General features: G+C 37.5%; 1 protein-coding gene across 2 annotated transcripts; it reads left to right on the top strand.

The window, feature by feature from the left end:
• The first annotated feature begins 76 nt into the window (after positions 1-76).
• Positions 77-27154, top strand: NOP14 (NOP14 nucleolar protein). Of its 2 annotated transcripts, XR_012633527.1 has the most exons (19): positions 77-593; positions 2708-2842; positions 3674-3815; positions 4943-5088; positions 5517-5654; positions 7154-7276; positions 8480-8611; positions 9808-10114; positions 11403-11533; positions 11779-11864; positions 13508-13643; positions 15407-15508; positions 16309-16462; positions 21060-21219; positions 22032-22179; positions 23072-23190; positions 24321-24476; positions 24789-26222; positions 26813-27154. XR_012633527.1 is itself a non-coding variant. In XM_074904407.1 (18 exons), the coding sequence occupies exons 1-18, from the start codon at positions 396-398 to the stop codon at positions 24886-24888; spliced, it is 2613 nt and encodes an 870-aa protein (XP_074760508.1). In that variant the 5' UTR covers positions 77-395; the 3' UTR covers positions 24889-26626. The 2 variants fall into 2 exon arrangements, 1 of the variants encoding a protein (XP_074760508.1); XM_074904407.1 differs by lacking the exon at positions 26813-27154 and having other exon boundaries at positions 24789-26626.

Genomic DNA, 27154 nt, shown 5'->3' with positions numbered 1-27154 from the left:
TGGGCCCAAAGCGGGAGGGGAGAACAGCGGAAAGTATCGCGACAGCCGAGCGAAACTCTCGCGAGAGGTGCGAGGCTGCCGCTGAGCGTGTGGTGCTACCGGCGCACGCCGGTGTGAGGGGAGCGCTCTTAGGGCTTCGCTCCGCACTCTCCTCCCTTCCGTTCTCCCTTCTGCTCCGCGTCCCCCGCCGCCTTCCGCGGCGCTTGGGGGGAGCTCTCGCGCGACGTGGCCCCTCGCCGGAGGGCAGCGGCCAGGCCCGAGGGGTAGTTCGCAGGTTTTGCCCACCCGGGGCGCCATTTTGTTGGGCCTGTTTGCACTCTAGCCCTGACCCTCACATGCCGAGGGAGTACTGAGGTTCTTCCGCACAAGCCTCCACACAGGCAGTCAGAGCAAAAATGGGGAAGGCAGCTAAGCGGAAGCGAAAGGTCTCAGCGCCCTCCACAGCCAGGGGCCCTGTGAAATCGGCTATGTCTATGGTCAAGAGCAACCCCTTTGAGGTGAAGGTCAACAGGCAGAAGTTTAACATCTTGGGGAGGAAGACTAAGAATGATGTGGGGCTGCCTGGTGTCTCACGGTCCAAGGCCATCAAGAAGGTAAGAGGACATAAAAAATTGGGAAGAACAATGACATCTGTAGATGTATCTGTGGTGGCGAGGTAATAAGGCTGGAGCCATCTCTGGTGACATAAGAGTCTGCCTCCATCGTGCACTGGGGGAGTGGCAGGTCACCTTACATTGCTCAGGTCGTGATGGAGGTCCTGCTGAAAATGTCTCTCTCCAGTGCAATACACAGATTTCAGTAGTGCAGGTCTCCCTTATTGCATGTGAGGCAATGATTCCCTTTTCAAATGACCCAAGTCCCAAATACAGTGGCACATGTCAGCATGCCCATACTGGACCAGAGTGGAAGTGGTTGTCAGTGTTCCTTATGTTTGTCAGTTTTGGTCGCTGCAGGGTATTGAACTTCGTGATGGTGCAACATTGCTGTAACAGCGAAAGTTTGAAAGGGCACTGAGGTCTGAATACAGTGAGAAATCTGTAAATACAGAGAAGGTGCCGTTGATTTGGAAAACATGCAGGTGACTTCTTGTGCACCGGTTAAATAGTTGTGTTGTAGAACTATTTTGGGCTGCAAAACAGTGATCTGTCCTCATTGGTCTCATAAGAATGATCATACGATTTCAGAAGAGTAAATCTTTTGCACTGTTTTAAGATTGCCTCTTTCTCTGCTGACATCACTAGCCACCTGACCAAAATCTGTAATACATAGGGTAGAATGTTATGTCGTGCTATGCATGTGGGATTTCAGCAACCTCCCCTATCCTTGTGTGAAGCACTGGAATTTATTTTTTTTATCATCTGTCCCTTCAAACAAACCAGGAAAGAAGCTAAAACCTCTGTAGATTCTGTTAAAGGTGAAAAAAGCATGATTTGAAAGTATGTCCCTGAGATTGTCTCTGAAATGTTAGATACAATTTGTTGTCAAACAGAATTTAAAGCACTTCTTGAAGGGAGCAATTATTTTTAAAAGTAGTGCAGCAAAAGGAAATGCATGTTATAATTTTGCATGTGTTGTGAGAGGTGATGAATTAAATAATTTCATATCAACGAGAAATGACATCAAATAATTGATAAACAGAAGTGCTTTTCCCTATCCAGGGTATTAAGAAATATTAAAGTTCACGCACAGTGTTTAAGCTGCATGATAATTTATATATTCATTGCAAGAAGTAAATACAAGGTAGAACTGGCACAGTAGTAGATGAAACCTGAGTTCTGATGTGAGTTACAGCAGCATCTGAAGTTGTGAATGCTCAGTGAGGCTGCAGAGGCCTGTTACAGAAAACTCAGCATTTTCCTTCAGTGCAGCAGTTTGTGAGTTCACAGTAATAGAACAGCAGCAGTAGCTTTCCATAAAATTCCGTTAATATGTTTTAAATAAACATGGATCTTTCTTCAGCCTAAACACAGCCAGCATTTTCTTCCTTTAGAAGCTATGTATTTTCAGCATGGAATTATAAATTAGCTTTCAGTCTTCATCACTATTTGTCCAGATTTTAGAGAGCTTCATGAATGTTTGGTATCACATTTTAAGGTCTTTGGGTTTTATTTAATAGTAAGGTAAATCAGATGCCTATCATGAATTATTAGATCACTGGCATTGAAAAGTAAACCTGTCTCCTTACCTGTACCATAAGTACAGCACACACTACCTCATTTAGGACTGCTAGATTTCCTTTTATTGCTTTGATGCGTAATGTGCCTGTGCTCAACACTAAAGCAGAGAGCTAAATGTGTGTATCCACTTGGGGATTTTTACGTCTTGGATGAACACCAAAAGAGGTTCAGCATCGTACATCTTGGATGAACACCAAAAGAGGTTCAGCTGACACTGGGGCTTTTTGCTTTCTTTAGTATGTTATGTTTGTATACTAAGCTTCAGAATTCTTCAGTGGCAATGCAGAGTTTTTATATATGATAAAATAAAGGTAAAATACAGTGTACCGTATTTTGTCTTCATATGGGCAGCTTATAAGATATCTTAAAGACTCTGAATATATTGTATGAGCTTTCCATCTCTTTTCTTGTTTATTTTTCCTTCTCTTTGCATTCTGATAAATGACACTATGTTGCCAGGATACCATGGAGTCTTTTTGCCTTGTCTTATTCTCTTTCGTTTTTAATTTGACCTTTTTTTTTTCTTCTAGCGAACCCAAACATTACTGAAAGAATATAAAGAAAGGGAAAAGGCAAACGTTTTTAAAGATAAACGTTTTGGTGAATACAACAGCAAAATAAGTCCAGAGGAGAAGATGATCAGACGATTTGCTTTGGAAAGACAGGTAAAGTGTAGGAATTAAAAAAAAAAAAAAACAAACCCACAAGAAACACTTGACTTTTTAGGTTGGGAATGGCCCCCTTAATAGAGGGTTTTGCAGGGCAGTGCTTTCATTTTGATTTTATATATTTGAAACTTTTATGAAAAAGCCATTTTGTGTAGGAATCCAAAAATTTTCATTAATACTACTTGGTTTTGCAAGACAGCTTTTTGAAGCAGAAATTTCTTTTGAGTACCGATATGCAAGAAAGCCAGTTTTAAGCAGATTGATTGATTGGTTTTCTCTGACTGCTTTGACGACTATGATTGGGGAATTGAATTGGGAAAAGGCAACCACCATCAAGTACAGATTCCAGTACAGCTGTTCAATAGCAGACATTTCATTTGCTGAGTGGAACTCTAACTTGCTGTCATTATGTAATGTGAATTGTATGTGCAGTACTGTTCTTTCTGCTTCATCATGCTCAGTCTCCAGAATTGAGCAATGTAATATCAATGTAAAATCATAATTGTATAGTTTAAAATCTGTTTATTAGGCCTGAAATGCAGTAATTAAGAAATTATCAATATATAGATAAAACTTAAGCTTCCTTAGGTTTTCTGAGTTACTCCATGTCTACGTTAGTATAAGAGAGACATCATACTACCTTATTTAAGGTTTAATGTGTCTGAATTAAAGTATTGGTCTGGTATTGCTCTTGTTCCTGTGGTCTGTTCCAGAGAACTCTGGAACAAGAATTTCCTCAGCTAGTATTAAAAATACAAGCTTTGTTAATTTGTTGCCTGGGAACTAAGAATCTTTTGTTATTTAATTGGTTTGGTTTACTATTTTTAGCAAAATTATGGAAAGAAAAACATCTATAACCTTAATGAAGATGAGGAATTGACTCATTATGGCCAGTCTTTGGCAGAAATTGAAAAACTAAATGATATTGTTGATAGTGACAGTGACACAGAAGAAAGAGGAACACTGTCAGGTAAGACATGTCAGCTGGTATCCCACTCCTGGTTTTATTGTTGGTACATGTGCATCATTTGTTCAGTACTGTTTTTCAATGAGAAAAAATATTACATGATGGGGATGTTTAAAACAGGTTTGATTACTTCTTAAGTACACGGAGAACAGCTTTCTGGATTTTAGCAGATGTAAAGATGGAACTACCTACCTGGCAATCTTCTTTAGATTGTGGGCTTTACAGCCTACATAGTCAGCTGTATTTTGAGCCCTTTGGGCTGAATTTGAAGTGTGAGCTTTCTGGTTGCTTTCTTGCACCTCTGCACTAGTTAAAATATTGAAAAAGACACATGCCTACCTCATTGTCCTGGTTTTGGCTGGGATAAAGTTAATTTTCTTTCTAGTAGCTGGTACAGTGCTGAGTTTTGGATTCAGTGTGTGAATAATGTCGATAAGACACTGATGTTTTAGTTGTTGCTAAATAGTGCTTATCCTAAGTGAAGGATTTTTCAGTTTCCCATTGCTCTGCTAGCAAGAAGCTGGAAGGGAGCACAGCCAGGACAGCTGACCGAAACTAGCCAGAGGGATTTTCCATACCATAGAACGTTATGATCAGTATATAAACTGGGGGGGTTGGCCAGGAGGAGCAGATCACTGCTTGGGCATCGGTCAGCGGGTGGTAAGCAATTACATTGTGAATCACTTGTCACTTCTTGGGTTTTATTGTTGTCTCTTTTTGTTATATTCCTTTTTATTACAGTTAAATTATTGTTGTTATTATTATATTTTATTCTATTTTAGTATTAAACTGTCCTTCTCTCAACCCATGAATTTTACTTTTTTTTCAGTTCTTCTCCCTGTCTCACTGGGAGGGGGAGGAGAGAGTAAGCAGCTGCATGGTGCTTAATTGCTGGCTGGGGTTAAACCACAACATCTGTACAAAATGTTTGTCAGTGTAAATTATGTGTTTAGCAGCAATCTGTTTTGGTATGGCCATTCCTCTAGGGATGGGAATAGTACATCATTGATTCAATAGTTTTAATTGCTCCAATTCTCAGAGAATAGGGAGATACTGTCCCAGCAGCAGCATCACTCCAGTGCTCATGTATAGATTTGAAAAGAATTCACAATCTACTTTTTGTCTCCTAGCTGAATTAACTGCTGCTCACTTTGGAGGGGGTGGAGGCCTCCTTCGTAAAAAAGCAGCAAGTGGGCAGCAAGATGAAGAGGAGGAAAAACCTAAATCTAGGAAGGAACTCATAGAAGAGATGATAGCCAAATCTAAACAAGAAAAGGTGAGGTTTTAGCCCTGAAATATAAATAATGATGATTAAGAAGCTGTCACAATTTCTGTCTTTGCAAAATGAAATAGTAATGGCATAGAAAACAAAGGAAGTAACGTCTGGGAGAAGAGTCCAGGCTCCTGGTATAAAGTCCATCTGACTTTGTAGGCATTTTAGCATATGCATTGAATATCTGCTCTTCTTTTGTATCCCCAGATTTCCCCTTCTGCTGACTCCTGACTTGTTTTCTATATGCCACCCTTGTGCCATTCTATACTGCTTCTTCCACAAAGAATGTTTATAACTTTAAAGTGTTAAATATTTAAAATTATTCTTTTGTTAAAGACAACATTTTGGTTTTATGCCGTAAATGCTGTGTCATATTCATCTGAACATAACTGCTGCATTTGTTTTTGGTGGTTGTTGTGTTTTTTTTCTAGCAAGAGAGGCAAAATCGGAGAGAAAGTGCCTTAGAACTCACAGAAAAGCTTGACAATGACTGGAAGGAAATCCAAAGCCTTATTGCCCGCAAAGCCCCAAAGTCAGAGAGAAAGGACAAAGAAGCAGAAAAACCCAAGGTAGACTACTTTTTGGCTGGATTACTTTCCTTTGTTCTAACAACTTGTGGTTCTGACTTGTAGTAGGTGAAGTACAAGGTAAAAGTTCATCACTTTGTAAAATAAAATGTTGATTACTGTTATTCACGTTGAAGGAATGCTACAGTTTTAGGACAGATGGAGGAATATAGGGTTTTATGTGATTTACCTCATTTTAATTACCTATGCTTTTCATTAGTTATCAAATCTGAGAGAAGTTGCAGGTTGAACAACACTGTTGACTATAGCTTATTTTTAAGACAAATACATTTTCTCGAAGATTAAGATAGTTGAGAACATTGACTTAATTTCAATGCTTTTGCAGTGTTCTTTTGATAAAACAACTTTTGTTTGACAAGTGTTTTCTTGTTGTAAAGTGGGTACTGTCCCTACAAAAAGCGAATGAAAATATTTAACTTTTGAATTTATATCTTATGGTCTGAAAGCTTTTTCTATCACATTTCTATTCACATATTATACTAAGGGAATTAAATTTCCAAATCTGAGAATAGGTATTGTAATGCATTGTGCTTTTTATTCTTGTAGAAATTTTGTATTACATTGTGGAGCACTGAATTTCCATTTACTCCTTGGCAGTAGAAATCAGTTTTTGAAAGAATGAACTAATAAACTGATACTTTGTTAAAACTGATCTCAAATAATGAACAGAAGATACAAACTTTTGGTTCAGTATTGTGATGTATTGATTTTTGTTTTTAAAATGTTTCATAACATGCTGAATAGTATGTTGGTAATGTGTTATCTTTGAAAAAATTTTGTCATCGTGGTTTGCTGAAAAGGAAGGTTAAATTTCCTTGCTTTGTGTATGTGGATACAATTTAAGAATTATGAAGGATGCGAAGTGTGAATTAGTAATGATCTAGAAAATTAACATTGAATTGGAGAAAACTATCTGGTTGTATGTAAGAAGGAAAATTCATAGAACTGAATTTTAGAGAATCTGGATGGTTTAGTGACTTAGGCAGATGTCAATAAGACTATTTTGCAAGTGTAATCTCTGCTAGTGACTGTTTTCACAAGTGTGTTCCTTAAACTCACTGAATATCAGCATCCCTTTCTATTTTCTTTAAGATAGACATCTATGTAACTAAGATAGCAAAGACATAGCTTGTGTCTGACAGTATAAAGTGAAATTTATTAATTTTACCTCCTTTTTGAGAAAATAGTATTTTATTAATGTTTTTCAGTTAATAAGTAAACCAGTTTTTACTTAAGATGCTATTTTTGTTTTGATTGTGAGTAACTTAAATAGGGGAGGGGGAAATTCCAGAAGAATTTCTATCCAAGTGTTCATTCCGTTCCTTGTCTTAATACTGAGTTAAATGTTCTTGCAGCTTTCTTTGGTCTTTTCCTTATATCTTCACAAGTCTTATTTCTTACCTGTTAGTCTGGAACAGGGGGGCTGCAAAGAAGAATAATAAAGCTTAAGATAATAAACATTTATGTAAATATTTCTTTAGCCTGATGAATATGATATGATTGTTCGAGAACTTGGATTTGAGATGAAAGCAAAACCTTCAGAAAGGATGAAGACAGAAGAAGAATTGGCAAAAGAGGAGCAGGCGCGACTGCAGAAGCTGGAGGTATACCATTTAGTTTTAGATTGGTTTATGATGTGTTTTTTGGGAGTGACTGCTTATATTCATTGCTTGACCTTAGATTGAAAGTGGCTATACTAAACTGCAATTCATCAGAGGGCGAATTCAGGAAACCTTCTGTTTGTGTTCTGTTTGCAGTCTGATATTACAAGAGAAAAACGTAGGCTTAGTACATGATTATTGAGGTTTATGAATTGAGTTGATCTTTCTTCAGTAAAAATGTAATATTGCTTCAATTTGCTTTTAAATGTTTCAAATTACTCAGAGTTGAGAGGTGTTTCTAGGTCAGTAAGGGGGAGTATCATGTTGCACGGCAGTTGAATTAATACACTGGCAAGACATTCAAGTCTTCTGGTGTTGCAAGAATCTCCCAATGGTATCATGTGTATAGCCTTGCTTTACAGAGGAATAGATTTCTCTTGGGAAATGCTGGATGCTCTTTCTATTACATGGAGCTCTGAGTCTTACAGAAAGATTGAAGAATTTAGTAAATGTTTCTCTTTTTTCTTTTTGTTTTAGTATACTAGGGACACATTTAGGACTGCAAGGGTTCAGTACCTTCAGGTTACCTCAGAACAGCTCAGTAGCTAATAGCAGATGAGAAATAAGTATTTCTTCCTTTTCTGTTCTTGTCATCTTGTTTGATGCAGTCTATCTGGTTGCCCAGGTGGAAATCCTTTTGTAAATGATTGGTTCAGATATTGAACATTGAGTCTATTTAAAGATTTAATGTATCTTAAAAATCTTAGGATACAGTTGTGTTTACTACAAATTTGTTAGGCATATGGGAAACAGATAAACACTTCAGAATTGTAAAACACCTTAGAAGCTTACATTTTCTAGTAATGATACATTGTCTCATAAGCAAAACAGATAAATTTTGACATGAAAGAACATAATGTTTCTGGTCAACCCAGTTTTAGAAACCTTCCAAATAAGTTAATCCAATCGTCTGTGTGCTCTTACGAGATTGCACTCCTCACAGAAAGTAAGGTGTCATCAGCTTTTGACTGTAATTTCTCAAGTTACTGTTTTTTCTTTTCATCAGCTTGTTGAGTAATTTCAGTTAACTTCTTTCTTTCTTTGATTTTCTTAGCTGTAGTATTTGAGGGATCTTCCACTCTGGTGTAGTTACCTGGTCGATCTAGATGGTTCACATCTATGTGTGGTATTTCTTCTAAAACACAGGCAGATCGACTACGTCGAATGCGTGGAATAGATGAACAAGCAAATAACAAGAAACCCAGCCACGTGTCAGCTGATGATCTAGCTGATGGCTTTATCCTGGATAAAGATGACAGACGTTTATTGTCTTACAAGGTAAGGTTGAACATTTCAGAGTTCTGAAAAGGTAGGAAAACCAGTTTGGAAGTGACCACTGGAGACGTCTAGTCCAACCTTCTGCTCAAAGCAGGATAAACTGTGAAATCACCAGTTTGCTCGGGGCTTTATCAAGCCTGTTCTTGGAAAATCTCCAAGAATGGAGGCTGCTCATCTCTCTGGGCAGCCTGGTCCACTGACAACCCTTACTGTGAAAAAGGTCCCCTTTATATCCAGTCCAAATATATCTTGTTTCAGCTTAGGCCTGTTGCATCTCATTCTCCTGCTGTGAACTGTGATGTTGCTCTGCCTTCTCAGTGGTCTGCCTTTTAGGTACTGGGAGGTGGTTACTTGGTCCAGACTGAACAAGCCCAGGTCTGTCTCTCCTCACAGGGCAGGTGGCTTTCTGCAGTTTATAGGCCCAAAACTGGATCTACTGACTATACTCCTGTTGTGATAGTAGCTTTCTGTGCTGTTAGCCTAGTGGGCTGAAGAGAGGGCTTTAGCCCTTCTGGTCATTTTTTTAATTTCTGCTGTCTTTGGTAAAGCTTTCACCAGATTTCAGCCTGAGGATGAGTGGGTTTCTGAAAGAACCCTTCACCTATAAAGTAGCTTTGATTAAGGTGACAGAGCAATATGACCTTAAAGCTGATGTAATAAGTCACCCTGACTGTGGTGCACATGTGTGCATACTGATCCTCTCATCCTCTCACGTGTAAGTAGCAAGGGAACTGCTGTTGCCCTCAAAGGGGAGAGTACAAATTGTGAATGTGAACTTAAACTGACGATTAATAAAACCAGGATGGGAACAAATGTTTATCTGATATGCTATTTTAATACATAGAAGGAATAATTTTTTTTTAACCAAGAATGCTTCTGTAAGTGGTGTTGAATTTTTTTTCATATCATCTGCTAGTAGTTTTTACTTTTGTGTTGATTCTTTTAGTCCTCATATACTACCTTCTATTCTTCCAGCTTCTTATAGCCCCTTGGAAATACTATGCTATTCTTAAATCTGTATGCATGTTCTCTCTGTAAAATCCCTTCTTGGGCAGCACTGCTGCAATTCACGGCTTGGTCAGGGTAGCAAGGCTCAGATCCCATTCACGTGTGTTTAATGATAGCTTTGCATGGTGATTCTGGCGAGGTGCTGTCCCTTTGTAAGTGTTTTAACTGGCTTATTTTCTCTTCTGAAGGATGGAAAAATTAATATTGAAAATGAAGATGAGGAAGAAAAAGACAAGGAGGAAGAAGAAGAGGAAGGTGGAAATGAAGATAATGAGAATGAAGAAGAAAGTGAGGAGGAATCTGCTAATGAAGATGAGGAGGATGTTGCTGCAGATAGCCACTCTGATCTTGAATCTGACCTTGAGAGTGAAGAAGAAGCTGCAGAGAATAAAGAAGAGAAGAAATGCAAGACAAATGAAAAGGAATCACAGAACGTGGAGGAACTAGATCCAAAAATGAAAACTGCCAACTCAGAGCTTCCCTATATGTTTGCTGGTAAGCAAAGGACTGATCCAGAGATCCCGGTTGTCTTCAGGGGTTTTGTAACCAGTCTGTTTCTCTGCTCTGTAGGATCTTACATACTCCTGTTAATCCATGAATTTGCTTCATCGGTGCCTTCTGCTATTCCAAGAGTAGCCAGTAACTGCTGTTCTTAGTGATCGGTCCTAGCCATGCTATGAGCAGTGGGAACCAGACTGGTTTCATCCCAGAGCTGTTTCTTCTCCTCTGAGCAGCCTTAGAATTGAAAGATAAATACTGGAGAGAAAAATTAAAAAGATCTGTACTCCTTTTAAAGGCCACCAGCACATCCAGTCCAAAGTGCTAGTGTTTTGCATGAGGGAAGCCAGAATAGTATTGATATCTATACTTAAATGAGGAAAGGTTGCTTTTTCTAGTGTTTGGACTGACATTTTTGTCAGACAAGGTGCTTGGAGAGGCAGGATTCTGAAGCTTAATCCCTGTGATGTCACATTGCAGTATTGTTAGAGGCACTCAAAGTTTGACTCCTTTTGGGTCTGTGCCTAGGAGGAAGGAGAAGGCACATTTTAAATAGTACACAAAACATTCATTAATATTAAGTATATAATGCATCTACCTATTGTCCTAGTATAGATTTCTTTAACAAAAGTATGTTGCAAGAGTACACAACCTTTCAAACAACTTCCTTAAGTGCTTGCATTTTTTCCATCAAAAGGAGATAACTTATTACACAAAGCCTTTTAAATTGCATTCAGCTTTTGCTTTAACCAGAAGGCAGTCACATTAAAATAACTCAAAAAACTTAACCAGTTAGGATGTTTTCTAGCATGTGGTCTTAGACAGAAGACTAAACATACGCCAGAGTTTTTTGAGGTCTTTATTTTCTGTTAGTGGCAAGATTCTTACTTTTCTTAATATCCTTCATACAAAAGCTAGTTAGGTATGAGTTAAACATAGAGCTATTTGTGTTACGGTAGATTTATTGTTGAATGTGTGCTTAAGTTTAATTCTACTTTGTGTGTGTCAACATAGTTGTGCTTAGGTTAGGCAGCAAATATAAGATGAATTGAATGTTAATTGTTGAAAAACATTTACATTATTTTCTGACCTGTTTTCATATATATACCTATATACTGATAGGTTCTTAGTGTTTGAAGGGTCATTACTTAAATGATGCATGGTATCTTTTTTTTCTGAATAATAAATTTTTCAAAATGGAAATCTCTTAGATTGAGTGAATACTTGAATTAAGTATGTTAAATTTGAGATTTTTGCCAGTTCATTTTTTGTTTTTACTTTCTAGTTCCTGAGTCCTATGAGACATTTAAGTCTTTATTGGCTGGAAGAACAATAGAACAACAGCTTATTATACTGGAGAGAATTCAGAAATGCAATCATCCAAGCCTTGCAGTGGGAAACAAAGCAAAGTTGGAAGTATGGGTGTTTTGTTACTTTGTTTTAAGTTTAAAATTAACTTTGCATTTCAGACTAAGCTTTAGTAAGTATTCAGGAAGCAGTATAAAATATACATGCTTATATGTTGTGAATAGTAGTAAAATCAAAATACAGAAGTTAGAAAATGAAGAGTGGTATCACTGTTGTTTTGGGCTGTTTAAGAATATATACAATAAAAAAAAAAACCAAACCCCTAATATTTTAATATAATATGCTTCTTGCAGAAATTGTTTGGCTTTCTTTTGGAGTACGTTGGGGAGTTAGCAACTCTGGATTTACCAGAGCTTAGAACAATTGACAAACTGGTCCTGTAAGTAATAAATCCTAATGATTTTTGCTCCTTTATAATTTAAAGAGAAAAGCTACCTAGGTTAAAGCATTTAGTGTGTTGTTTGGTTCATATAGTTCCGTAGGGATTGTAGGCAGCTGGTAACTCCAGCTCTGTAGTGTTTTAACTTTGTTTCATGTATTGCTTGAGCTATTAATTTTCAAAACCTTGGAATGTAATTTTTGATCTGCAAAATGCTTTTCATGGGTAGTGAATGAATAATACCATGTGTGCATGCAAACTTCTGTATATGAAGTTATTTAGACTGCTGATTAAGAATTGTAAGTTTTGCAATGACAGCATGCAGTTCCCTTTGCAGTCTTTGTTTTTTATAATGGGTTTCCGTTCTGTGCATTCACTCAGGGAACTAGATGAAAATAGAATTAAAGAGTGTTCTGTCATACAGAAATTCCAGATGAGCACTTTGCAGGAAGTTGTCAATTTGGCATTGTTGTCTTCAAATACCTGACAGACAGTTACAGTGACAAGAAAGCCAAATTTGGTTCAGAGGTATACAGCAAAGGATGAGTCAAGGGACTCAGGCTGCAACAAGGAAAATTCCAATTAGATGTAAGGAAAAAAATCTTCACAGCAGAGGTGCTGAACATTAAAGCAGGTTTCCTAGAGAGGCTGTTGAATTTCCACCATTAAAAATTCACAAAACTTGACAAAGCCATGGGTAACCTAATCCAGCTTTGAAGTTAGCCATGCCTTGAGCAGGGGCTTGCATCACATGATCTCCAAAGTTCCCTTCCAACCAGAATTAGTCTGTGGTTCCTATCTTGACTTTGCAGGCTAGATAGTTTTCTTTCAGTGAGTTATTTGTACGTAGTCCTCAGCATATATTTTTCATTTCATGCTAAAGTAAGTTTTTTTAAAAATTTGTTGTGTACAGCTTTCGCATTCATAGCTCTGTTGCATTTGTCAGCAGGAGCACTGACCTGTTGATAACTGTTGCACATGCTGGGGATTTGTAAAAAAGTGTAAATGCATTTTGATAGTTTTCTAGAACTGGGATTTATTAATATCACTATAGATATTTTTAACTGGAAATACTGGAAAAATTCTGACCAAACAGATGCAAAATTCTGAATGCATCTCCCTGTAGGCACTAACCATAGGCTGGGAGCTGACCTAACTTTGTGGGTATTTTTTTTTTCTTGTTTTAAGTAATAATTTTGATAACCACCTTGCTGCCTCACATGTTGTTCAACACTGCCTAAGAGTATTTAGAGTAGTGGGCTGCCTAGTATGTGCCAGCATACCTCAGTGAAGTAAATGTAGAGTTAGGAGATTCAGAAGGATATGTTTTAACCGTAGCAGGTGATTTGGGAGTGCATTTTAAAGTTTCTAATTATTTTTACTTTAAGGTGTAAGAAACCAACAAATCAAAGATTCTCTCACAAGGCCCAATGAAAAATACATGTCTGTAAACTAAAAGTATTACAATAATTGTCTTTATAGTGGGTGGCTACTTCTAAAAAAGAATAATTTGTTTCAAAGGAATCTGTTATCGTTATAATGTAGGTGGAACACAAGAAATCTTCCTACAGGTGATTAAAAATCCAGTTTTTTATTGACATCAATGGTGTAACTTGATTATGACTTATATTTCTTGTTAATAGGCCATTGTACAATCTTTGCCAGATGTTTCCTGAGGCAGCCAGTGACAGTATTAAGTTTATCCTTCGAGACGCTGCACATGATATGGAAGAAGTAATTGAAGTCAAAGGCCGTGCAACATTTCCAGCTTTAGACACGGTAACGAACGTATACTGCTAGGAAACTCTCTTGTTCTTTACATTAGTACAGAAATGCCAGTCAGTGTGAGATGACATTAAATTCAATTCTGTATTTCAAAGTATGTAAAGAATTATTAGCATCTGTGACTTTTTAGGTTTCTTAATATTTTACCTTGTCTCTCTGGAGATAAATTGTAACAAAAACCACCACCACAACAACAAAAAAATCCTGAGAAACATCCAACCAACCCCAGACAAACAAACAACCGCTCACACACAGGTTCTTCAGAACAGAAATATGACTCTGTAGCGTTAACGAGGGGAAAATATCTTAATTGTCACTCCGGTTTTCATGTCAGAATGTTCTTTGTTTTCCTGATGAAATTTAAATGGGTATTTCTAGGAAGAAGTGATATTCAGATATGTCCCGATTTCTTTAACTGTGTTAAGTGCAAATGTTTAAAAAAAGTGTTCCAGGAGCAATCTCCTAGGTTAACAAAAATAACAATAAATGGGTATAAAAGTACAACATTTCTTTATACTTTACATATGATAATTGCTAATTTAGTGACTCAAAAAGAATTGACCTTTCCCTATAGTAGTCATTTTCCACAATTTCAGTGGCCATGCTAAATGTGAACAGACTCCTTTTTCTGTGTCTAGATAAATGGCTGTTAGGGAATTCAAGAATAGAGTGTATAGAAAATGAGCATTTGTTTATTGTAGTAAAAAGTTTCAAAGACAAACCATAAGTTAGTAATCCAAGGGGAGCTACTTGTTTTCTGTCTCGCAGTTTGATGGAGCAGTGCTGCCTCATGGAATAATTAGACTATTGAAACCAAATAGGCTGAAGGATTTGCGTACAAGGCTTGGTTCTTAGTGCTTGGAAAATATTTATATTGAGTTCCTTTGAAGAGTCGTTATTCAGGATGTTTTGGATTTTTCAGGAAATGTATTGTAAAGAGCTCTTCTATTTTTATTTTGTCACTGTCACCCCTACGACAGCAATCACACTTCTGACTTTGATTCCTTTCAGTGGACATTTCTAAGTTTCAAGCCATCATTATCTTTTAAGATGGAATTACTTCACTCTCCTATTCTCAAAGCATTTGTTAGAACAGTTGTGTTAGTAGAACTTATATGTGCCTGTAGGTAAACTGACCTGAAATTTGGACTGTGGTATTTAGTAACCAAAACGGTTCAGGAGAGTATTTGTTTATGACAGAAACTTTATAACCAGAAACAGAGCTGAAACAATAAAACTTGAGTCTGGCTTACTATGTAAATACCCACTTAGGTAATTTTTAGAATTACCTCGCAACAGATGTTTAACACCCTTATGGTCTTGACAGGAGGTCACTTGTAGCTCTCTAACAAGCCCCCTTCAGTAAAAGTGTACCTAATTACTGTTTAGTTCTTTTGGCTGCAGCCTTATTTGTTGATATGCTACTGCCTGAGGGTCCTGGTCACTTAATTGTCTGTGTTGAGGACCTGTTGAAAGGTGTTACAGGTCCTGTATGGCCACTTGCTTATTTGTTCGTGGTGTGAGAGTATGTGATTGTGGTGCGGTGTTTGGCCTATAACGGATATTCCATTTTCTCATGTAACTTAAAACAGTCGTCTGAAGAAATAGGTCATGTATCATACCAGATTTCTCAAAATTAGGTATATTGTAGCATTTTTAGACTACTGCATGGCAGTTACACATTTGTCAGTTACATATGTGTAAAGTCAAGATCCTGGGAACAATATTTTGCCTTACTCTGTTTTATGTGCTATCAGCTTGTTTATTTGAAAATTACATCTCTGCTGTTTCCAACTTCTGACTTCTGGCATCCAGTTGTAACACCTGCTTTTATCTACATGAGTCAGCTCCTTACTAAGGTATGTCTGTGATGTTGTATCTTGGCATGTAACTTCATTTCCTTGTTTCTTTCTAGGACTCCAAATATATGTGTTAGCAGTAATGTATATATTGAAAATGTACTGAAAAGGCAGCTTGTCTTTGGTATAGTCACAGATAGTAATTAGAAGAAAAAATTAAGGGGAAAAAACCCTCCCTAGCAGAGTACAGTCCGACTCACAAAACCATATCTAATAATTTTTTCAAGCTGTCATACAAGAATTCCTTACATAACAAATTACACAGGACTAGACGACACATAGACTGAATGCATTCTGAAATGCTTCATTAGTGATTTCTCTTCCATATATCGTGTTTGTTCCTACTCAAGATACTTACTGAAAAATTGGCAGTATTTGTTTTCCTTGAAAATGTACCTGATGCATTGCAGTTAAAATATTATTTTTCTATCCAAGTGTCCTCTTTATATGTTTTGAAAGTCTTGACCTAGTTATTCTGTTACTGTCAGATACCCAAGTTGCTCCAAGACTTTTATTTCCGTGATTCATTTCTGAAGAACTTATTGTTTGTGGTTTAGCACCTTCTAGTGGCTAAACCAGTTCTGACAGACTTCTTACTCAATACTGCATATACTCTTTAGTGAGGGCAAGGGACAGACTTATATGTTTTTCGTATAAGTTCAAAGGGTGTAATTTTACAGATTTTAAATATATACATCTTACTTAATATTTATGCTATATTATGCTTATTTAATATTTATGCTATATTTGTAATGTATAGGCTTTTAATTGTGTATATTTTGTGCTTTTTTTTCTTTTAGTGTCGCATCACAGCATTGCAAGATGTTATCAAAGGGTTATTTATATGCTGCTTGTTCCTGGAATATGTATCTCTCTCCAGAAGATTTGTACCAGAACTCGTCAATTTTCTTCTTGGAGTACTTCATATATCTCTACCCAAAAAGCAGGCCCAGGGTGAGTTTGTTGAGAGTAAATGTGTAATAGATTTTAGTATTGGGGTTTATATTTTAAATTTCAGTAAAAATACATGACACTGAATTTACTGTTTTGAACAAAAGACCAAAATCATCTGCTAGGTTAGCCATACGCAACCTTGATTATTGGGCATCTTGTTATGAACCAGATCCTTTAGTGTTGTTGGCAGGAAGGAAAGAACTGAAGTTACTAAAGGAAATGAAGTCATGTTGCCCACAGTCCAGTATTTTTGAATATTGTTGTTCTAAATAGACTCTGTGATTGGACTTTGCTCTGAAATTCACAGTCCCTGATGGTTTCTCGATGAGTACCCCGTATCTTCACAGTGGGTGATGGTTGTTCTTCCAGCTGCCTCACTAAATTAATGCAATGTTAGACCTATAACGGATATTCCATTCCAGCGAATGCTGCAGTTACCCTCCCTCTTAAGCTGACAGCTGTTTTACTGAGATAAATGAGGAAAGTATATCACAAAGTTGGTGTTTTTCCTTTTTATTTATTTGACATGGATTTGTAGTGTTAACAGAGGGCAGCTGCCCCCACAAGCAGGATTAGTCCATTCTGTAATATAACTGTGTAAACTGAGCAACTTGAACAGACAACAGGGAGGAGAATAAAACCATCTTTTTAATTTGATCCATATGCTGGCAAATTATTTTTATTTGCCAGTCTTCCTCTTTGACTGTTGGATGAATTTCTAGCTTTAAAGTTATTCTAGATATGGAGCTTTTTTTGTTGACAAGTTTAGAGACAATAATTCACTTACAAGGAGTTTTGTCAGAGCATAGTAACTAATTCATGTGTTAGTATCTCTGTCTGGGTGACTCTTGAGTGTCACTTAGCATGCATGAAGAGACTCTGCAGACAAGATATTCTCAAGTGAAAAATTCAATTATTTGTTGGCAAACTCACAAGACATTGGGGATTTAATGAACTACAGGCTATGTATTAATATGCTTGTCACTCCTGATAAGACACCTGAAGTGTCTCTGTTCTCTAGGTAGTCATCAATCTGGTGAGGAATGTTCAGCTTCTGTTGCTGCAGTATTCCAGTACATCTTCAGTAGTACTGAGTTCTTATCTTGCTGCTCCCTTCTTTTTTTTCCCTTCAAGATTTTTATGCTGTTCCATGCTAGCATGTTTTTTTCTTTTGAGTTCTTGAACTACTAATGATCTCTTTCTCTACAAGCTTAGCACTGCAGTTTCACCTTTATTATCTAGTATGGCTGTACCCTACAGACTTTTTTTCCAGCTGCTTCTCACAGCTCAGCAGCTTCCTCTAAGATGTGAGCCAAGGTTACACAGCTGGGCTGCATCAGAGCTAAGCCCTGCATTCTCAGAACACAGACAGCTGAACTCTTAGAAGGAGTTGGGGAGAGGTTATAGAGTGGGTGGGTTACGTAGCACTTAAAGTATTTTCTCCTTTTTGTAATCCCTTAGGAATGTGTGATCTGCAAAGTTTTTTGGTACAGTTAAAATAGAGGATTCTGCAAAAGCGGATAAACTAGTTTAAAATATTTAGTGGTAATTGATGATCAAGTGTTAACTGTTTTTAATTTCCTTTTATATTTCTAGTAATGACTTTGCAGTAGTTAAAATTGCATGGTGTTGGCTTCTGTTACCAGTGAGAAGCTCAATAAAAGATACATTAGAGGCACAGTGTTGTCTTTGACAGTTTTTCACTCAGTATTGATGTTTTGAAGTTACCAGAGTATCCAATTATGTATTTTAAAATGAGCACACATCCAGTTCTCTGGAATGCTGATACACTGTCACATAAAAAAATTTCTTGGGATTCAATTCTGACAATAAGCAGAATCAGCAAATAGAACTCTTACTGTTTTAATTTTATGAGCTTGATCCATAAATTACTCACATGAAGAAATTATATGGAATACAGCTTCATAAAAGACTGAAATACAGTCTGCTTCAGACTTAAAAACAATTATTACCTTAAAAAAAGGATAAAGTCTGAAGGTGGAGGGAGTGGCAAGGAATTCTCATTGTTGATAGCCTTCACTAATGGAATCGTTAATGAGATCTGCTATCGTCTCACAAGTAAAGCAGATAAAACTCACCTATCTTAGTTTCTGATCTTGCCTATGTCTGTGTGTGTCAATCTCTCACAAGTTTGGGTCTCAAATTTTATGAATCCTTATTTAAACATACTGTCTTCTGGCCTGTCTGTAAAGAGCCGTGTACAGATTCTAGAGCGTGTAAATAAACTTACAGTCTGGAAAAGTTTTTTTAAATAAGTTCCATTGCAAGCTTGCAGGACATGAGAAAAACAAAGGAAGAAAAAAGTCCAGCACAGAGACTTCAAAAATTTTTTTCCCTTAGCTATGAAATTTCTCAGAGGCTTCTTCCTTGTTGCTCTACAAGTACAATTTCACAGATCAGCTTATGACCAGAAGCACAGTGATTCTTAAGTGTTCTCTGTATGCCCTGCCCCAGTATGTATTCTGTGTTCCGTGCTATTCTTGTTTTAAAACTACTTAGCTGGAGTGAGAGAAGACTTTACAGCATGCATCTGAGGGCCCCTGCAGAAATGTCACAGGAGAGGCTCTGGGATGTACTGCAACTATGGACTCTCTCTGCTCCAGCTCACTGTGCTGCTTGACCACTTTCTGGTCAACACTTTCTACTTGTAACTCCATAGGAAAGTCTTATGTCTGCCCTTTCCTCTTAAGCACATCCAATATGCCATCCTTACTGGCATTTTAACTGTACAGCCTGTTTTCCCACAGGGCATACATGTGTCTTCTCGCTCCCCAATACACAGAATCATAGAATGAATCCTAGAAACAATGATTTGGGTTTCAAGGGACCTTAAAGATGGTATAGTTCCCCCTGCCATGGGCAGGGACACCTTCCACTAGCCCAGGTTGCTCAAAGCCCCGTCCAACCTGGCCTTGAGCACTGCCAGGGAGGGGGCAGCCAGCTTCTCCAAGCAACCTGTTCTAGTATCTCACCACAGTAAAGAATTTTTCCCTTATATCTAATCTAAATCTGCCCTCTTTCAGTTTAAAAACATTACCCCTCATCCTATCAGTACACTCCCTAATAAGGAGTCCCTCCCCATCTTTCCCATAGCCCCCTTTAAGTACTGGAAGGCTGCTATAAGGTCTCCCTGGAGCCTTCTCTTCTCCAGGCTGAACAACCCCAGCTGTCTCAGCCTGTCCTCACAGGAGAGGTGCTCCAGCCCCCCGATCATCTTCACAGCTCTCCTCTGGATCTGCTTGAGCAGCTCCGTGTCCTTCTGTTGTTGGGGGCCCAGAGCTGGACCCAGCACTGCAGGTGGGGTCTCACGAGAGTGGCGCAGAGGAGGAGAATCCCCTCCCTTGCCCTGCTGGCCACACTTCTCTTGATGCAGCCCAGGATACAGTTGGCTTTCTGGGCTGTGAGCGCACATTGCTGAGTCATAGTCAGTTTTCCATCCACTAATACCCCCAAGTCCTTCTCCACGGGGCTGTTCTCAATCCACTCATTGCCCAGCCTGTATGTGTGCTTGGGATTGCCCCAAACCATGTGCAGGACCTTGTACTTGGCCTTGTTGAACTTTGAGGTTCTAAAGCTTGTCCAGGTCCCTCCGGATGGCACATCCCTTCCTTCTAGACTATCAACCACAGCACACAGCTTGGTGTCATCAGCAATCTCACTAAGGGTGCACTCAATCCCACTGTCTATGTCACTGACAAAGATGTTAAACAGCACTGGTCCCAACACTGACTCCTGAGGAATGCCACTCGTCACTGCTCTCCACTTGGACATCAAGTTGTTGACCACAACTCTTTGAGTGTGACATCCAGCCAATTCCTCATCCACTGGATAGTCCATACATAAAATCCATGTCTTTCCTGTTTAGAGACAAGGATGTTGTGTGAAACACCGTCAAAAGCTTTGCAAAAGATGGCATCAGTTGTTCTTGCCTTATCCACCAACACTGTAACCCCGTTGTAGGACGCCACCAAATCTGTCAGGCACGATTTTCCCTTAGTAAAGCCATGTTGGCTGTCACCAACCACCTCCTTATTTTTCGTGTGCCCCAGTGTAGTTTCCAGGAGGATCTGCTCTATGATCCTGTTGGGGACAGAGGTGACACTGACTGGACTGTAGTTCCCAAGGTCTTATTTCTTTTTTCCCTTTTTAAAAATGGGGGTATTTTTCCCCTTTTCTAGTCACTGGGAACGTCACCTGATACGACTTTTCAAATATGGTGGCTAGTGGCTTAGCCACTTCATCTGCCAGTTCCCTTAAGACCCGCAGATGTATCTCATCAGGTCCCATAGACGTGTGCACCTTCAGGTTCCTTAGGCAGTCTCAAAACTGATCTTCTCCTGCGTTGGGCAGTATTTCACTCTTCCAGTCCCTGCTTTTGGATTCTGTGACTTGGGTGGTATGGCTGGAGCACTTACTGACAATTGTACCTGTGCTCCATTATTTTAGAAAAGTCTAGTATTAATAAAGTATTTTTTAAGGCAGTATGCTTAAAAACCTATAAGTTGCTGGGTTTTCTTCCTTTGGAAAGAATGCTTAGAATTGATTTTGTTTAATGATTATTATTCTTGTTTTTTAGGGTATACTGTAGTGCATCCTTTTACACCAGTGGGGAAAAATTTAGAACTGCTTTTGGTGTGTGATAAGAAGGATCTGGAAAGTTGGCAGAAGCAAAATCTGCCACTGAGTATTGTGGCTAGATTAAAGGAAACCAGCAGAACAGAAATGAATCATATCAGGTATGTAGGAAATGTGAACAGAAGAAATACCAGATCATCTTTTGGGTAATCTCAGTGACAGTGCTCTTAAAAGTAGTGAGTTACTGTGCTTATTTTTATAGTACTTCTCTGTACTATAAATGTGAAATTGCTAATCTTTTGTCAGAACATTATGCAGAGCACTTTGAGTGCTCAGCCCTGCCATTCCTTTTTGGTGCAGCTGTGAACTGGTGAGGATGAGGTAGATACAGAGGAGGTGCTCAGGACTTTGAACTGTCAAGTTCTTCAGAAGCCAATAAGTGTATTTACATACAAACACTATGTTAGAAAGTGTCACTTAAGTAATAAAACACTGAAGTTAGGAAAGACCACAATTATGTATGTTCATTAACCATGTTCAGCCTCATTTTTCACCTTGCGTGTGTGTTATACCATAACTTATTTTGGGGATGAGTAAGCATTTTATTACAAAGTTCAAAAAGAAAACCCCAAATCAAAATTACTAATTCTGTTTCAGTGAAGTTTTAGCACTTTAGAACCGGTACCAGAACACTTTTAGAACCAGTATAAAAACTTCTTACTCTACATAAGTGGCAAAGACACAATACTGATTTGTGCTCTGTGCACTGACATAAAGAATACTTGCTGATGGATTTCTTGGGTATTTGCTTAGGAGAATGAAATTTTTAGTCTGAAAACAGTCTTGTAGCCTCTGTCAAGCAGTCTCAGCAATAGATGCTGCTAACACTGCCAAATTTAATTTGATGCATTTTAATTGAAAATCTACTACAGTTTTTGCAAGTGAAATTGTTAATTCTTTTATGCATTAACAGGTTATCATGTCTAGCCATGTGTTTTGACCTTATTAAAAAATGTGCAGTTCTGTATGAGTCCTTACCATCATTCCATGAAGTAATGCATCCTGTCAGAATTCTCCTTACACAACATGTGCTAGTGAACGAATATCCTGAAAAAATGCAGGTATGTGTTCCTCAAGCATTAAATAATTGATACATTTGTTTTATTAATAAATTTTGAGATCTTTAGCTTATTAATTAATAAATTTTGTGATCTGTAGCTTAAACAAACAAAAAACAAGTATAAGCATCAATGAGATTTTTTTTTCAAGGGACAGCCATTTGCCTTTTGTGCTTTTCAAAAATCATAGTGATGTTTCTGTTGAAAAAAACAAAGAGGAGCAGAAAATGTTTAGAAAAGGTATTTTTTCATTGTGTATTTTGTCTTGCCCCTCTATAATCAAAGAGAATAGGACTTAGCTTGTAATAATTCCACTAATTCCATGAGTGACTAAGAATAATAGTCTGGTCATCCATTTGCTCTTGTACTTTTGTAATGCATCTGTAAGACCTTGATACAACCAAATATATGTACCAAATTGATGACATTTATAAGTGTCTGAGTAAAACTAACATAAATATGCTTGGTCAGCTACCTTACTTAAAACAGGGTAGCTGTTTATTTTCTAGCACTTAGGCTCAGATTTTTAATGTATCTTCTGAATGAAGCAGAATTGTCCTCAGAGACATCACAAAATATCCTTAGAGAAAAAAATTTTGTAACTTAAGTGTTGCAAAATGGCCTATATTTTTTGCCATCAAAAGAAAATGAACAATCATTCTTAGAATGACTGAAAGGCGGAGTTGAGTTAAACTGACTTTAGTCTTGTTTCTTCCTCTGTTTAAAAATTCTGCAGCCTGGAAGGCTTACAGCATTTCAGTGTTAGCAATGTCCTAATGAATAGCCGTGATTTTACTCAGGAAAAGAACGATACTGTTGATTCGTTTTACAATAGTTTGTGAATTATGGTGTCTTTGATATGCTTTTGAAATTGTAATTTGATTTGCATTTTCAGGAATGGTATAACAGTGCTCTGAAAGAGCTAGAGAACAGAGTAAAACACTATACCCCACTGGTATGTGAGAAAAAGAAGCCAGTGCCATTGAAACAGTATACACCTAAAATTGTGAAAGTGTAAGTAAAGCAACACTTGATACAAAGGAAAAATGCATTAAACGTTAAGATTTTCAGCAAGCTAGGAGGATTTGGAAAACAGAACATAAAACAGATATGGTTTTTTTCTGCTAGATTTTGTGCACAAACCACAAGAGACCAGCTATTTGGGTGGGAGGGAGGGAAAGAAAAAGGAAGGAGGAATTCTGAGAAATAAAGATAATCTTGTGGAAAAAATCGTGCTGGAAATCAACTCTTGCCCATATAATCAATTGTAAATTAGTACATTTCAGGATGAAAATAGGTTGTTATTATCTAGTTAGGTCTTTTACTGAATATTCTGTCAAGCACTCAAGTCTGAAGAACAGGAGTGAGTTTGTATGTATATGAACTACATGAAGGTAATGATGGATGGGGAAAGTACTGAGGGATGCAAATGATAAGGCAGTCTGTTCCTGTACTCTGCATCACAGATAGTAACAAATAATCACTCCGATGAAGTGTTCCTTTAAGCATGCTTACTTGCCCCATTCCTGTCTTTCCCCCAACCAAGCAGCTTTCTACTTTCCAGCAGTAGCAATGACAAAGAACAGGTTTGTGGGGGTTTTTTCCCCCCTTTTTTTACAGAGCTTGCAATGACCATGTGCATTTTTGTATTCTTTTGGAACTAAACTTTAATAACAATAGTTTGGTTTTGCAGATAATAGAACAGTATTCTGAATCAGGAAGTCTGCTTTATATTGGCTGCTGATTTCTTCAGTCATGCTGGTTATCTACAGTGACATAAATTGTCTGCCTTACTTACTTTTGTAATTGAGGACATCTTTCCTCTGCCATACGTTTATCTCCAAGGAACTGATCAGACTTTTTCTGTAGAATTCATCTGCAGAAACTTAAAATATATTGGGTGATTCTGTCTTTCTCCAGACATCTTTCATTTTTCTACTCCAGCTTTTTCAGTCTGTTAAAAATGCAGACTACGTATGGGGGACAGAAGTGTAAATGTGTGCCTGTCATTTGCATGATGATGCCATGAAGTTAATCACATAATATGCAGGAATGAAATACTGAGTATTGATACAAAACCTCCTTATAAACATGAAAAAGTTGTTTTTGTTAAGGTGTTCTGTGCTCACACATTCTCATTTCAGTTTAGAGTTTGGAAGAAAGCAGGGAGGCAGCAAGAAGGAGCAAGAAAGAAGGCAGTTGATTCAGAAGCATAAACGTGAACTTAAAGGAGCTATTCGTGAGATTCGGAAAGACAACCAGTTTCTGGCTAGAATGCAACTTTCAGAAATCATGGAGAGGTAATGTAGCCTTTTTTCAGCATCAGTTTGGGGGTCGTTCTACCGTTGTGTTCATTTCTTTGCTGCATGCCAAGACTATCAATAATGATCAACCATACTGAAATGTTTTCAGTAGAGTTTGTTTAAAGTGTTTTCAGCTTTGCAGTTTAATTTCTCTAGTTTAAGAATATGCAGACTGGTTTTGTTTAAAATGTGTGTTGGTGAAATTTAGGAGTTGAGGGGCTTTTTCTAAATTAATAATTACTGTCTAAATATACTTATTTTTCCTAAAGTAATCTTTCTGAAATATTTTATATGTTCATTGTTTTACAGAGATTCAGCCAGAAAAAGAAAAGTGAAAGAGCTGCTTGGTAGCCTTGCTACACAGGAAGGTGAATGGAAAGCAATGAAAAGGAAAAAAGGGAAGAGTTAATTGGGACTACGTACAGCAGGAAACTTTTTTTTTACTGCCATATAAAATACCCCAATCCTGCAGCTTTTGAACAGATTTTAATTGCATTCTTTGAATGCATTCCTTTTGAGGAGACAACATCACCAGATCTGTCTGGAAAAGTGAACCTGCTTATTGGAAAAATCCACATTTTCATCAGGAAAATAAAAATAACACTTTTGTATATAATGCTTTTTTAATTTTATTTTAATAACAGAGAATATTTGGATGAATAATCAGAATTCTTAGGGGTGCGTGACCAGGTTTTTAGTTGAACTAACACACACACAAAAAATTGTACAACAGAAACCTTTTGTTATCTTTTATAATACTGAATAATTGCAGACAGCTGTCATAGTGGTAGTGTATTTGCAATTCAGGCAGTAACATTTTAATTAATCTGTAGCATTGGGACATTCTCATTCATGCATTCAGTGAAGTAATGGAATTGGCTTTCAAGTAGAAGTCCTTTGTTAATGCTGTACATGCATTCACCTCTTCAGTAAGTTTTGAATTGAGCACAGCTCTGAAATTCTTAATAATCTAGAGTGGTTAGCTAGAATTCCTCAGTGTATGTGTAACTGTCTAAGTGGACAGTGAAATTCTTAACTTTCTTCCACTTATTTTATCATGTATGTCTATTTACTGATAACTGCCCATCATGGCTTTGAAAACATCTGCTCTTCAAATAGAGCCAATTTCTAACCTCTTTTCTTTTTTTTACTATATTTGTGTAGAAACATTGCAGTGAGACAAAGAGCATCACAATTATTTAAAGGCGCTAGTCTGAACTAGGTTCACTGTTCAAGTAGTCACTGTAGTCTACCTATTTGATAAGTTCAGCAACAGTTAGGCATTGAAGATTTTCTTGGGAAACTTATGAAAATGAAATGTCCTTTTACAATAACATTCCAATTTCAGTCTAAAGAACAAACTGTAAAGAAGATCCTATAAAGAATAAACTAATGGCCATGGTTCTTTACAAAAACAAACAAAACCCCAAAGCCTCTTCCATTTTCAAACGGTGTTTCTACATTCAATCTCTTTGTGTTTTGGCCAGTAGGTAACTCAGACATGGTGATGCTTACCTGCTGTTCATGAAGAAACATTTAAATGCTGCCAGTACATCTGATTTAACAGTTAGGCCTGGTTGTTTCAGAATGGCTTAGAATGTTTTCTTTGTTCTGTGTGGTTTTGTTGTGAGGTTTTTTTTTCAGATGGGACTTGTAATGGAAGCAGGACTACAACTAGGAGGGGATGAGTTGAAACACTGAGGCTTTAGATTTAAATTCTAATGACAAAACTATCTTTGTAAGGTAAGTCTTGTTAAAGGTTTACCTATGTATGTTCCTTAAAAGAGAAAAGGAGTTTATTTGAAGAAGAGGGCTTTTATTGAATCTTAGTGTGACTGTAGCAATAAAAGTAATATGTAATTATCATCAGCTTTTTTGGCTTGGAAAACCAGTTGTATTAAGTGTTGAAATAGGCTGGATACCAAGTATGCATGGGGAGATACTCATGTCACCTAAAAATTAGTAAGATTTCTGTGTTTGTAATCATCCATCCACACTTCTGAAAACAAATTTTCAGTTAACCTTTCTAAAATCGGTAAAGCCATCTTCTGAAACTTCAGAGGGATCTCAGAAGATTAGTATACCTCCTGTTTTATTTCCGTTGGACACAGTATGGATTTTTCTTAAAAAATAATCTTTAAAAACAAAACCTTTTATATAGTTCAAGCCAAGATCCTGAGACTGAAGTAATGAGTAAGGAACTAACTTCCTATTTCATGCTATAAATCAGCACTTTCAGGTTTGGGTTTTAGTCCCGGTATATTTCTGCTTTGCACAGATAAACTGACAAAAAAGTATTATTGTTTATTCATATGACTTGATTTTTCCAACAGCAAGTAGCTTCAGAGGATTTATCCAACAGGGTATTAGAATCACAGAGAGGCTGACAGCTGCACTTTGATCCTGGGGCAGTGATTTTTGATACCACTTGCAGCTGCTTGTTATTCCTCAGTAAGGGAGGTAAGAAAAAAATAGAGAAGAGGCACAAGTAAGGTGGGATGATAGTGTTTGTGAGAAAGGACGTTTTTTGGGACAAGACAATGAACAGGGATATCTTGTGATGCTGATGAACAAAGATAAAGGATGAGGACACCTCCGTTGGTAAACTTATATGACTGTTTTGGAATGCCAGACTGAAAGTAGTTGTGTTTGAAATCATGCTGAATGAAAATCAC

This window comes from Athene noctua, chromosome 4, assembly GCF_965140245.1.
Source record: "Athene noctua chromosome 4, bAthNoc1.hap1.1, whole genome shotgun sequence".
NCBI classification, from domain to species: Eukaryota; Metazoa; Chordata; class Aves; order Strigiformes; family Strigidae; genus Athene; species Athene noctua.
Note: the sequence above shows the minus strand (reverse complement) of the source record. Positions and strands in the feature narration are given on the sequence as shown.

Bases quoted from the DNA above. Each gene is read 5' to 3' on its own strand.
- NOP14 (XM_074904407.1), top strand. From the start codon at position 396: ATGGGGAAGGCAGCTAAGCGGAAGCGAAAGGTCTCAGCGCCCTCCACA. The intron at 5,089-5,516 runs GTGAGGTTTTAG...TTTTTTTTCTAG, and splicing joins CCAAATCTAAACAAGAAAAG to CAAGAGAGGCAAAATCGGAG. The intron at 22,180-23,071 runs GTATGTGTTCCT...TTGCATTTTCAG, and splicing joins AATATCCTGAAAAAATGCAG to GAATGGTATAACAGTGCTCT.